This window comes from Gorilla gorilla, chromosome 6, assembly GCF_029281585.2.
Source record: "Gorilla gorilla gorilla isolate KB3781 chromosome 6, NHGRI_mGorGor1-v2.1_pri, whole genome shotgun sequence".
NCBI lineage: Eukaryota > Metazoa > Chordata > Mammalia > Primates > Hominidae > Gorilla > Gorilla gorilla.
This window is the reverse complement of record NC_073230.2, coordinates 89,472,415-89,485,813: the sequence shown is the minus strand read 5'-3', so window position 1 is coordinate 89,485,813 and position 13,399 is coordinate 89,472,415. Positions and strand designations below refer to the sequence as shown.

Genomic DNA, 13,399 nt, shown 5'->3' with positions numbered 1-13,399 from the left:
TTCTGTTTAGCTGCTCACATGGCATTTTTTAGATCTGAAATAACTTGTTGGAAAAATCTAAATATAACTCTGGGGCAGGAGATCAAGGATCAGACATATTTTCTCAGAAAGATAGTAATTTTAGGGGAAAAAAATATTTTCTGAAGCATTCTAGAAGAAAAAACTAGTCCATACTACAAAGAAAAGAAGTGTGGCAAACATCAGGGATATCAGAGTTCTGAGGTTTTATTCTTTTGTATTAAATATTTTTAAGAAACATGTTTTGTTACCATGGAAAATTTTAAACAGATTTTAAAAAAAGTAGAATAGTATAATGAGCCTTTTATACCCATCACCTACATTCCACGATTATCAAGTAACAGCCAATCTTGTTCTCAATTCACTTTCTCCTTTCCTGTACTAATTTGAAGCACATCCCAGACATTATATTGTTTCATATTTCAGTTTGCATCTCTAAAAGATAATGATTTTTCTTTTTAATAATAATAAATATTGATCAGGCTTACACCTGTAATCCCAGTGCTTTGGGAGGCTGAGGCAGGCAGATCACTTGAGCCCTGGAGTTCAAGACCAGCCTGGGCAACATGGTGAAACCCCATCTCTACAAAAAATTAGCCAGGCATGGTGGCTTGCACCTGTAGTCCCAGCTACTCAGGAGGCTGAGGTAGGAGGATTTCATGAGCCTGGGAGGTTGAGGCTGCAGTGAGCTATGATCACACCACTGCACTCCAGTCTGGGTGATGAAGTGAGACCCTGTCTCAAAAAAAAAAATCTGATAAAGAGGACAGCAAGCAAAATTATCTTGTAATGAATAAATAAAATAAACATCACTTAGAACACAGTCTCATATTTTCTTCCCTTCAGTGGTACAAAAAATTGAGCTGACATTTCATGTGGGTAAATGAATGAATAAACTCTTCATACTACTTTTTTTTTTTTTTTTTTTGAGATACAGTCTCGCTCTGTCACCCAGGCTGGAGTGCAGTGGTGCGATCTCGGCTCACTGTAAGCTCCGCCTCCCGGGTTCACGCCATTCTCCTGCCTCAGCCTCCTAAGTAGCTGGGACTACACGCGCCTGTCACCACGCCCGGCTAATTTTTTCCATTTTTAATAGGGACAGGGTTTCACCGTGTTAGCCAGGATAGTCTCGATCTCCTAACCTCGTGATCCGCCTGCCTCGGCCTCCCAAAGAGCCACCGCGCCCGGCCTAACTCTTCAGTCACTATGACTTATGGGTAATTGAGGCTCAGAGGTATATTTGTCTTTTTTCCATATAAATGTCAAGAATGCTAATTATTAATTTTTAGAGAGAGATCTGTAATAAATATTTATTAGTAATATTTCTGTACTTTTTAATGTGAAATTATATTTATAGAAAATACCTCATCAAGGCCAGGCACTGTGGCTCATGCCTGTAATCCCAGCACTTTGGAGGCTGAGGCAGGCAGATCGCCTGAAGTCAGGAGTTCGAGACCAGCCTGGTCAACATGGTGAAACCCCGTCTCTACTAAAAATACAAAAATTAGCCGGGCATGGTGGCATCCGCCTGTAATCCCAGCTACTCGGGAGGCTGAGGCAGGAGAATCGCTTGAACCCGGGAGGCGGAGGTTGCAGTGAGCTGAGATCGTGCCATTGTACTCCACCCTGGGCTACAAGAGTGAAACTCCATCTCAAAAAAAAAAAGAAAGAAAAGAAAAGAAAATACCTCATCAATAAATGTTAAATGAGTCATGGTAAATTTTGCTCTTGGTATATAAGAAACTGACCTTGAGTCTTGGTATATGAGAAACTGACCTTGACTTTGGGATTCTTCACAGAGGTACCAGATAAGTAAAGTCTCATCAAATAAGAAAAATAAACCTTACATTCAGATACATATTTAGGTATCTTCCTGGTTTAGATGCAAAGAAACAAGGATTCTTTCACAGGACCTGCATCATGTAGAAAAGGTTTTCAGTATGGTTCAACTGGCAGTGACTTTCAGAAGAATATATGATGAATCACAATATATAGTTCCCCCTCTTTACACTAAAGATTATTTTTATTTACCCTGTATGCTGTTTTAGTTGAATGCCATGTAGCAGACTGTTGGTTAATATCATAGAATGAGGTGTGTTAATGAATACAGTTATTTTCACACACACAAAAATCTAATAAAGAGGAAAGAAAGAAGTAATGAATCTTCAGATCTTTAGAAGTCTTAGAAATGTGTGAATGGGTGGAAAGAATGGCCCCGTTTAGTTTTGTAAAGTCTGTAATTATAAAACAGCTCTTCTACATGACCTCATAGACAATCCCGAGTCCCAGACGCTTTGCAGAGAAGCATCCTTGCCTTTCCTTGAGGTGGTGATCAGGACATAGATAGTGGGAAGGATGTGCCTGGGAGGAAGGTCCCAAGACCACGTCTCATCCTGGCATGCCAGTGCCACCCACCTGCCTGTACCGCAGTTGTTTGTCATTGACTGGGCAAAGCAGATGACCCACGTCTCACTTGCAGGTATTGACTGGGCTCCCAAGAGCGACCGCATTGTCACTTGTGGGGCAGACCGCAATGCCTATGTCTGGAGTCAGAAAGATGGTGTTTGGAAGCCAACCCTGGTGATCCTGAGAATTAATCGCGCAGCTACTTTTGTGAAGTGGTCCCCGCTAGAGAACAAATTTGCTGTGGGAAGTGGAGCACGACTCATTTCTGTTTGTTACTTTGAGTCTGAAAATGACTGGTGAGTGACGTCTGAACTTTTTCTATCCCTCTCTATAGAATTTACATTTGCACTGCTGTGTGAGGGCTCACCATAACTCCAGTTTTTCTCATCCGGAGTTGTGTGGTTTTTTCTCTGAAATTCTCGATTCTGTCTGAGCATTTTCCCTTCTCCTGTGCGTGTTAAGTTAAATCGCACGTTTTTTATATTAACATAGAGCTATTGTGTCCATGTTCTGATCGCCTAACTTGTTTCTTCTGCAAGATGCTACTACTGTTCTCACTCTATACTGCGCAAATTGCTGTTTTCTTACTCTCATTTACAAATAATAACATTGAAAGAGTCTCCATTCCCTGAGGAATCTTTTTTTCTTTTTTTTTCACAGGATATCTATGTAGGATTCCTACAGATAACAATGTTCTTTTTTTTTTTTTTTTTGAGACAGAGTCTTACTCTGTTGCCCAGGCTGGATGGAGCGCAGTGGCACGATCATGGCTCACTGCAACGTCCGCCCCCTGGTTCAAGCAATTCTCCTGCCTCAGCCTCCTGAGTAGCTGGGATTACAGTCACCTGCCATCGTGCCCAGCTAATTTTTGTAGTTTTAGTAGAGACAAGGTTTCACCATCTTGGCCAGGCTGGTCATGAACTCCTGACCTCATGATCCACCGCCTCGGCCTCCCAAAGTGCTGGGATTACAGGCGTGAGCCACCATGTCTGGTCAATGTTCCTTCTTTAAAGCTTATTTGCCAACCAAATCTGTGTCTTGGTGTAATATTTTACTTGTTTAAACTGTTGAAGTCAAAACTTACCAGAATCTTAGAAGTCTAATCAGCTATTGCACATTTTTTAAATTACTCCTTGCTGACCCAGTCAAAACACAGGTTTATTTTATGGCCAAAACTTATTTTAACTACTCCTTCCTGTTTGTTTTGATAAGGAAACAATTATTCTCCAGCCTGGCCAAGATGGTGAAACCCCATCTCTACTAAAAATACAAAAATTAGCCAGGCACAGTGGCAGGTACCTGTAATCCCACCTACTTGGGAGGAGGCAGGAGAATCACTTGAACTCGGGGGGCAGAGGTTGCAGTGAGCCGAGATCGTGCCACTGCACTCCAGCCTGGGCAGCAAAGTAAGACTCCATCTCAAAAAAAAAAAAAAATATTTTTCTATCTGGCATGTGTTCAGCATGACTGGTAAATATCCTTCAATGTAAAGTTGTCATTTAGTACTAAACTGGCAGTGTTTGTGTTTCTACTAAAAATAGCAGAGTACACATGACTCTTTGTAGCTGTTTTGTTATTTGTATTCTGCTGAAATTGAAAGAAGGGGATTATCATGTTATCTTTGTAATTTAGTAAAACTTCAGAAATTTTATTCTTCAAAAAGAGATTGGGAATTTGCGGTAAAATTGAGTTATGGGCCGGGTACAGTGGCTCATGCCTGTAACCCCAGCACTTTGGGAGGCCGAGGCAGGTGGATCACCTGAGGTCAGGAGTTCGAGACCAGCCTGACCAACACGGATAAACCCTGTCTCTACTAAAAATACAAAAAAATTAACGGGGTGTGGTGGCGCATGCCTGTAATCCCAGCTACCTGGGAGGCTGAGGCAGGAGAATCTCTTGAACCCAGTAGGCAGAGGTTGCGGTGAGCCGAGATCACGCCATTGCACTCCAGCCTGGGCATCAAGAGTGAAACTCCGTCTCAAAAAAAAAAAAAAAAAAAATTGAGTTACGAATTTGAAACATACATTTTTCTTTCAAATGTGAAATCAAGGCTAACAAAATGTTACCTGCTAGAAACAATTTGGAAGTTTCATTGTAATGAGATAGGAAACTAACTTCATTAATATTCTCTCAAGGCTAAACTTTATGTCAGCTGGCACTCCTTGCAATCTTACAAATTTCTACAGGAAACTTTTCTTCCAAGTTAAGCTTCAACCTCAGTAATTGTTTACATTTTTATTCGTTGAGAATTAGTGTCAAGTATAGGTAAATTGGACTTTATTATGGTACAAGGTATTGTCTTTGAACAAGCTGTATGTTTAGGGCAGTTTCTCAGCTGTAGAACAATTATTTCATATTTCATAGGAGTACTTTAAAACAACTTCTCAGAAGTTTATAATTCAGCCATATGAACTAATTATTTTGCTTGCCATCTTTTCCTTAATTAAAAAAATTACATTATAAAGGCCAGGCACGGTAGCTCACGCCTGCAATCCCAGCACTTTGCGAGGCCAAGGCAGGCGGATCACGAAGTCAAGAGTTCAAAACCATCCTGGCCAACATGGAGAAACCCCATCTCTACTAAAAATACAAAATATTAGCCAGGTGTGGTGGTGCATGCCTATAATCCCAGCTACTTGGGAGTCTGAGGCAGGAGAATCGCTTGAACCGGGGAGGTAGAGGTTGCAGTGAGCCGAGACCATGCCACTGCACTCCAGCCTGGGCAACAGAGCAAGACTCTGTCTCAAAAAATATATATACATTATGAAACAATTCGAAATACTGTCTTTTTCTCCTTTTTTAGAGACTTTGTGGGGGATTTTCGTTTTTTATTTTACTTATTTATTTATTTTTTGAGACATGGTTTCTGTCTGTCACCCAGTCTGGAGTGCAGTGGTACAAACACGGCTCACTGCAGTCTCCAACTCCTGGGATCCAGCAGTCTTGCCACTTCAGCCTCCCAAGTAGTTGGGACTACAGGTTTGCACCACCACACCTGGCTAATTTTTTGATTACTTGTGGAGACAGGTTCTCACTTTTCTTGCCCAGGCTGATCTCAAATTCCTGTACTCAAGCAATCCTTCTGCTTTGGTCTCCCAAAGTGCTGGGAGTATAGTTGCAAGCCTCTGCACCTGGCTGTCTTTTTCAGAATGAACTTCTTCAGACAGGATACTAAGAAAGTGATTCTGTAGCCAGGTGTGGTGGCTTATGCCTGTAAACCTAGCACTTTGGGAGGCTAAGGCAGGCAGATCGCCTGAGACCAGGAGTTTGAGACCAGCCTGGCCAACACGGTGAAAGCTAATCTCCTCTAAAATTACAAAAATTAGCCGGGCGTGGTGGCGTGAGCCTATAATCCCAGCTATCGGGAGGCTGAGGCACAAGAATTGCTTGAACACAGGAGGCGGAGGTTGCAGTGAGCTGAGATCTTGCCACTGCACTCTAGCCTGGGCGACAGAGTAAGACTCTGTCTCAAAAAAATAAAAAATAAATAAATAAAAGAAAGTGATTCTTGCTTGACCCCGGGAGGTGGAGGTTGCGGTGAGCTGAGATCGCGCCATTGCACTCCAGCCTGGACAACAAGAGCGAAACTCCATCTCAAAAAAAAAAAAAAAAGAAAGAAAGGAAGTGATTCTATAGAAAGGTAATTTAGCATTGAAGGAAAGGTATTGGCTCAATATTTAGTCTCCCAACTGTTGAGCAACCAGACGTGATTGGTTTTTAAACAGCAGTTTGGGGGCAGAAATGAATTAGTTAAGCCAAAATACTGACTGGTCCTAGACATAAATCATCTTTTTTGGATGGTGCTAGAGAATTAGAGGCTAATCCCCAACATGAGGTTCTTCTAATTTCTTGGTTGTGATTTTTCAGTGAAAGAAATTAAAAAGAATTTGCAGATTCGTGGAGACTTGGGAAGGATATTAAGCTGTCTTACAACCCCAAATTCACCAAAAATTCAGCAAATCACTGAATATTCATAATAAAAATTGAAGTATTTTCAAACTTCAGTTTTTATCTCAGAGGTTAACGTCGTATGTAATCCGAAATCTCACGAAAAAGTAACTGAGTTAATCAATATCTATGCTTACTAATGAGGACCGCTGAAAACCAGCTGTTGTGCTGAGAACATCAGGGCCAGGAGTGGAGAAGGGCCTGTTCATGGTTCTTTTCCTTTCTGTCCTTTAGAAATGCACCTTGTCAGCTGGGCGTAGTGGCTCATGCCTGTAATCCCAGCACTTTGGGAGGCTGAGGCCGGTAGATCACTTGAGCCCAAGAGTTTGAGACCAGCCTGGGCAACATGGAGAAATCTCATCTCTACAAAAAATACAAAAATTAGCCAGTCTCAGATCTCAAAAAACCTTGTCTCTGGCAGAAGGCCTGGTGACCGACAGAAGAACATTGAATGCTCTGTTACTTTTCTATAGAATCTTTTTTTATAGAAACCTATCTGAAAAAGTTTATTCTGAAAAAAAAATATTCTGAATTGTTTTATAATTTTTTTTTAAATTAAGGAAAAGTGTGGCATACTTAGGTATTTTCACCTGACATACATTTGTAGGTCATTTGGGGATGCTGGTTGAGTGGATAAACTGAAACAGTTTTCCCCTCTCATAGGTGGGTGAGCAAGCACATTAAAAAGCCGATTCGCTCCACAGTCCTCAGCTTGGATTGGCATCCCAACAACGTTTTGCTGGCAGCAGGATCATGTGACTTCAAATGCAGGTGGGAACCAGTGAGAACTGATAAACTTGAGCCGTGCATTCTTCATCCTTCAACAAATAATTTTAGGTTCTCTTTCTTTGTTTTTTGTTTTGTTGTGGTTGTTGTTGTTTTGAGACAGGGTCTCACTCTCACCCAGGCTGGAGTGCAGTGGCACCATCATAGCTCACTGCAGCCTCCAATTCCTGGGCTCAAGCGATCCTTCAGCCTCAGCCTCCAGAGTAGTTGGGACTACAGGCATATGCCACCACACCTGGCTAATTTTTTTAAAATTGTCTTTATTCTTTGTAGGGACGGGGTCTTGCTACATTGCCCAGGTTGGTCTTGAACTCCTGGCCTCAAGTGATCCTCCCTCCTTGGCCTCCTGAAGTGCTGGGATTACAGGCATGAGCCAGTGTGGCCTGTAAGTTTCCTTTTCTTTGCAAGGTACTGCGCTAGGCACTGTGAGGGACTCAAAAATGAGGCCTGGTGCTGTGGCTCACACCTGTAATCCCAGCACTTTGGGAGGCTGAGGTGGGCGGATCACCTGAGGTCGGAAGTTCAAGACCAACTTGGCCAACATGGTGAAACCCCGTGTCTACTAAAAATACAAAAGAGGCCGGGCGCAGTAGCTCACGCCTGTAATCCCAGCACTTTGGGAGGCTGAGGTGGGCGGATCACAAGGTCAGGAGATCGAGACCATCCTGGCTAACACAGTGAAACCCCGTCTCTACTAAAAAATACAAAAAATTAGCCCGGCGTGGTGGCGGGTGCCTGTAGTCCCAGCTACTCGGGAGGCTGAGGCAGGAGAATGGTGTGAACTCGGGAGGCAGAGCTTGCAGTGAGCCGAGATCGCACCACTGCACTCCAGCCTGGGCGACAGAGCGAGACTCTGTCTCAAAATAAATAAATAAATAAAAGTTAGCCTGGTGTGGTCACAAATGCCTGTAATCCCAGCTACTTGGGAGGCTAGGGCATGAGAATCATTTGAACCGGGGAGGTGGAGGTTGCAGTGAGGTGAAATCACACCACTGCACTCCAGCCTGGGCGACAGAGTAAGACTCCATCTCAAAAAACAAACAAAAACAAAACAAAAAAATGGAAGCAGTTTGTGATCCAGAAAAGGAGCTCAAGCATGGTGATTAAAAGAACAAGTTCATAAGTCACTGAGGTAAAAAGAAATCCACTTGGAAGTGGGGTAGGAGGGAGAGGCAAGGGTGGGGCCAGCGAAGATTTCCTTAAGTGTAAGAATATCTATGGTTTAGAGGGGAGGATTAGCATGTACTCTCTCTGTCTCTGTCTCTGTCTCTTTCTTACCATCTCTTTCTGTGTCTCCCTTTCTCCCTGTCTTTCTTGACAACAGTATTTTTCTCATTTCATATTCCAGGCAGCAGTCTCTGCAAATTCCAAAGTGAAACGATTAATAAAACATAGCTAAACAGTGCGCTGCTAAGCTGTTATTGTGCTGTTCTTTCGGTTAAAGCTTTTTATTTTGTCATTAGCTTGAAGCTAGAAGAAATGCAGCCACTTTGCTAAGAACTTTAAGGATCATACCATGGAATTCCATGTAATTGCTTTTTAAAGTTGTTCTTTCTCAAGAATATGCTTTTTTCCCTTTAGCTGAAAGGAAAGCAAAGCAAATAAATGTTGCTTTGTGTTGACTATATGGTAGGTGGGGAGATGAGGTGCACTTTTTTTTTTTTTTTTTTTTTTTGAGACAAGGTCTTGCTCTGTCACCCAGGCTGGAGTGTGGTGGTGCGATCATAGCTCCCTGCAGCTTCGACCTCCCGGACTCAAGCAATCTCCCACCTCAGTCTCCTGAGTAGCTGGGACCACAGGCATGAGCCACCATGCCTGGCTGATTTTGTTTATTTTTTGTAGAGATGGGGTCTCACTATGTTGCCCAGGCTGGTCTCAAACTCCTGGGCTCAAAGAATCCTTCTGCCTTGGCCTCCCAAAGTGCTGGGCTTACAGGGATGAGCCACTACACTCAGCTGGGATACACTTTCTTCAGTAACTGTGGAGAATTCCCAGAAAACCAGGCTAGTGGTTTATATCCAGGAATATTCAAAGCTTAAAAAAAAAAGAGAGAGAGATGTGTTTGAGTTTGGCAGAGAGGATGGAGGTCATGGGAGTGTCAAGGCACTTCATATTCTGGACCTGTGTTACTTGTGATTTCTTAACCAGAGTCACTGGAAAATAGAACTAGGTGGCACTAACCCACACCACCTGGATTCTTTGATGGTTGTGAAAATAGGTTGCAGTTATTTTGTTAATATTAATTTCCCCGAGTTTCTCTGTCACAAAAGCTGGAGTGCAGTGATGTGATCTTGGCTCACTGCAACCTCTGCCTCCCAGGTTCAAGTGATTCTCATGCCTCAGCCTCCCAAGCAGCTGGGATTGCAGGCGTACACCACCATGCCTGGCTAATTTTTTTTTTGTATTTTAGTAGAGACAGGGTTTCACCATATTGGCCAGGCTGGTCTCGAACTCCTGGTCTCGAGCTATCCACCTGCCTCGGCCTCCCAAAGTGCTGGGGTTACAGGCATGAGCCACTGCACCTGGCCCAGTCCTGTGGGTATGGGTCTGTCCCATTTGTGTTCCTGAGTTGGTGGCTGAGAGCCACTGGTTCTTTCTTGGCCTTCTAAGACTAAAGCAGCCGCTGTCATGATGCAGATTTAAAGCACAGTGTTTCTACTGTCTCGTCATATAACCTCACATAACTTACAGTCCTCTGCCAGGCATCTTCCAGAGCCTCTGTACTGCCATTGTCATTTGGGGTGGTAGGGGGGATACCTCGGTTCTTTTAGGGAGCCTTTAGGTTCAGCAGTTTTCTGGAGAGAAGAAGGTGTACAAAGTAGAAATCACATTGGAGGGCGAAAGGGCCCTAAAGGGTAGATTTCCAGCCGTTCCCCTTTGCCCTTAACTCTGGGCCAGAACATCCTCAAACACAGCTGTGTGGAATTAGATAAAAGGGTGAGTTAGTGGAAACGGGCGACACCACCTATAAAGGACCCGCCTCCATCTTAAGCTATTCCTGCCACAGAGACTGGACAGTGGGCCTGAGGGTCCAGGGAGCCTGCCCACCCCTTGTCACCGGCCTCCCTTGGCTTTCTCTTGGGGTATGTCTTTAAAAGGGTCAACACCATTAGTTTGTTGCAGGGTGGCAAATAGTTTCTGCTCTCCCACCGTTGACTGTGCAGGCTTCCTGGAGTACTGTGTTGAGAGTGATGGTAAGGTAGACAGGAAAGAATGCTGTGGCCATTTAGCAAGGTCTCATGTGGGCAAGGGAGGGATGGGACAGCAAGATCTCCCCAGAATGTGCAGTCCATGAGGACAGGTCTTTTGTGATCACTACTTCAGAACCTGGCACCCACAGCCTGACACACAGTAGGTGCTTTGATAGTATCTAGAGTATGGATTAGCTAGGCGCAGTGGCACACATCTGTAATCCCAGCACTTTGGGAGGCTGAGGCAGGAGCATTACCTGATCCCAGGAGTTCGAGATCAGCCTGGGCAACACAGCAAGACCCCATCTCTACAAAAAATTTTAAAATATTAGCTGGGCATAATACGAACTTGTAGTCCCAGCTACTCAAGAGGCTGAGGCAGGAGGGTCACTTGAGCCCAGAAGTTGGCTGCAGTGAGCTTTGATCACACCACTACACTCCATCCTGGGCAACAGAGCCAGACCCCCGTCTCTTAAAAAAAAAAAAAAAAGTTGGGGGGGGATCAGGTGTGGTGGCTCATGCCTGTAATCCCAGCACTTTGGGAGGCCAAGGCAGGTGGATCACCTGAGGTCAGGAGTTCAAGACCAGCCTGGTCAACATGGTGAAACCCCATCTCTACTAAAAATACAAAATTAGCCAGGCGTGTGGCACATGCCTGTAATCCCAGCTACTTGGGAGGCTGAGGCAGGAGAATCTCTTGAACCCAGGAGGCGGAGGTTGTGGTGAGCCAAGATCGTGCCATTGCACTCCAGCCTGGGCAACAAGAGCAAGACTCTGTCCCCCAAAAATATATATATATACTAGAATATGGATTTGCCAAACTTGGGTTGGCCTGTAGATAGCTCTAACAATAATTCTGTTACTTGAGAGGTTTGAATATCTGAACTTACCTATCATGATTTATTATTTTAGTTTAGTTTAGTTTATGTTATGTTATGTTATGTTATGTTATGTTATGTTATGTTATGTTATGTTATTTTAGAGACGGTGTCTCACTCTGTTGCCCAGCCTGGAGTGCAGTGGCGCGATCTCGGCTCACTGCAAGCTGTGCCTCCTGGGCTCACGCCATTCTCTTGCCTCAGCCTCCCGAGTAGCTGGGACTACAGGCGCCTGCCACCACACCCGGCTAATTTTCTGTATTTTTCATAGAGACGGGATTTCACCGTATTAGCCAGGATGGTCTCGATCTCCTGACCTCATGATCCTCCTGCCTTGGCCTCCCAAAGTGCTGGGATTACAGGCATGAGCCACCGCACCCAGCCTTATTTATTTATTTATTTATTTATTTATTTATTTATTTATTTATTTATTCATTGAGAAGGAGTTTCTCTCTTGTTGCCCAGGCTGGAGTGCAGTGGCGCGATCTCGGCTCACTGCAACCTCCACCTCCCGGGTTTACGCGATTCTCCTGACTCAGCCTCCTGAGTAGCTGGGATTACAGGCATGTGCCACCACGCTTGGCTAATTTTGTGTATTTTTAGTAGAGACAGGGTTTCTCCATGTTGGTCAGGCTGGTCTCGAACTCCCGACCTCAGGTGATCCACCCACCTACGCCTCCCAAAGTGCTAGGATTACAGGCTTGAGCCACCGTGCCCAGCTCATGTTTTATTTTTTTTAAATGAGTCAACCTCTTTGCATTCTGAGATTCCTTGTGGCAGCTGCCTATGGCCTGTTTCTATATACATATATTTTCATTTGCTTTTTCCTTTTCTCTCTGCCCTTTAAACAGAGTGTTTTCTGCCTACATTAAAGAAGTGGATGAAAAGCCAGCCAGCACGCCCTGGGGCAGCAAGATGCCTTTTGGGCAGCTGATGTCAGAGTTTGGTGGCAGTGGCACTGGTGGCTGGGTCCACGGGGTCAGCTTCTCTGCCAGTGGGAGCCGCCTGGCCTGGGTCAGCCACGACAGCACCGTGTCTGTTGCTGATGCCTCAAAAAGTGTGCAGTGAGTATTTGCCTTTCATTTGGAAGGTGGGGAACAAGGGGTGGGATCTCTCACCAGCTGAACCAGGACTGCCCTTCCTGGGGTGTTAGCACAGGGCACAAACATAAAAACCTTAATCAGGCCAGGCGTGGTGGCTCACGCCTGTAATCCCAGCACTTTGGGAGGCCGAGGTGGGTGGATCACAAGGTCAGCAGTTCAAGACCAGCCTGGCCAAGATGGTGAAACCCTGTCTCTACTAAAAATAAAAAAATTAGCCAGGTGTGGTGGTAGGCGCCTGTACTCCCAGCTACTCGGAAGGCTGAGGCAGAGAATTGCTTGAACCTGGGAGGCGGAGGTTGTAGTGAGCCAAGATCATGCCACTGTACTCCAGCCTAGGCGACAGAGTAAGACTCCGTCTCAAAAAAAAAAAAAAAAAAAAACACCTCAATGAAAACTGCAGGCAGGCAGGCCTCAGTGGCTCACGCCTATAATCCTAGCACTTTGAGAGGCTGTGGGCAGATCACCTGAGGTCAAGAGTTCAAGACCAGCCTGGCCAACATGGTGAAACCCCGTCTCTACTAAAAACACAAAAATTAGCCTTGCTGGGCACAGTGGCTCACACCTGTAATCCCAGTACTTTGGTAGGCCATGGGTGGATCACCTGAGGTCAGGAGTTCAAGGCCAGCCTGGCCAACATGGTGAAACCCTGTCTCTACTAAAAATACAAAAATTAGCCGCAGTGGCTCACACCTGTAATCCCAGCACTTTGGGAGGCTGAGGCGGGCGGATCACTTGAGGTCGGGAGTTTGATACCAGCCTGACTAACATGGAGAAACCCCATCTCTACTAAAAATACAGAAAATTAGCTGGACGTGGTGGCACATGCCTGTAATCCCAGCTACTCAGGAGGCTGAGTCAGGAGAATTGCTTGAACCTGGGAGGCGGAGGTTGCAGTGAGCCAAGATTGCACCACTGCACTCCAGCCTGGGCAACAAATGCAGAACTCCGTCTCAAAAAAAAAAAAAAAAAAATCAGCCCGGCATAGTGGCATATGCCTGTAATCCCAGCTACTCGGGAGGCTGAGGCTAGAGAATCTCTGGAACCCAAGAAACAGAGGTTGCGGTGAGCC

At 44.7% G+C, this 13,399-nt stretch overlaps 1 protein-coding gene across 2 annotated transcripts in view; it reads left to right on the top strand.

Moving 5' to 3' along the window:
* The window catches only part of ARPC1A (actin related protein 2/3 complex subunit 1A), a 40,916-nt gene that overhangs the window by 16,549 nt on the left and 10,968 nt on the right, over positions 1-13,399 (top strand). For both annotated transcript variants that reach the window (XM_031012761.3, XM_063708622.1), the window contains exons 4-6: positions 2,498-2,720; positions 7,036-7,143; positions 12,079-12,291. In XM_031012761.3, coding sequence (XP_030868621.1) covers positions 2,498-2,720; positions 7,036-7,143; positions 12,079-12,291 — 544 coding nt within the window. The remainder of the gene's footprint in view (positions 1-2,497; positions 2,721-7,035; positions 7,144-12,078; positions 12,292-13,399) is intronic.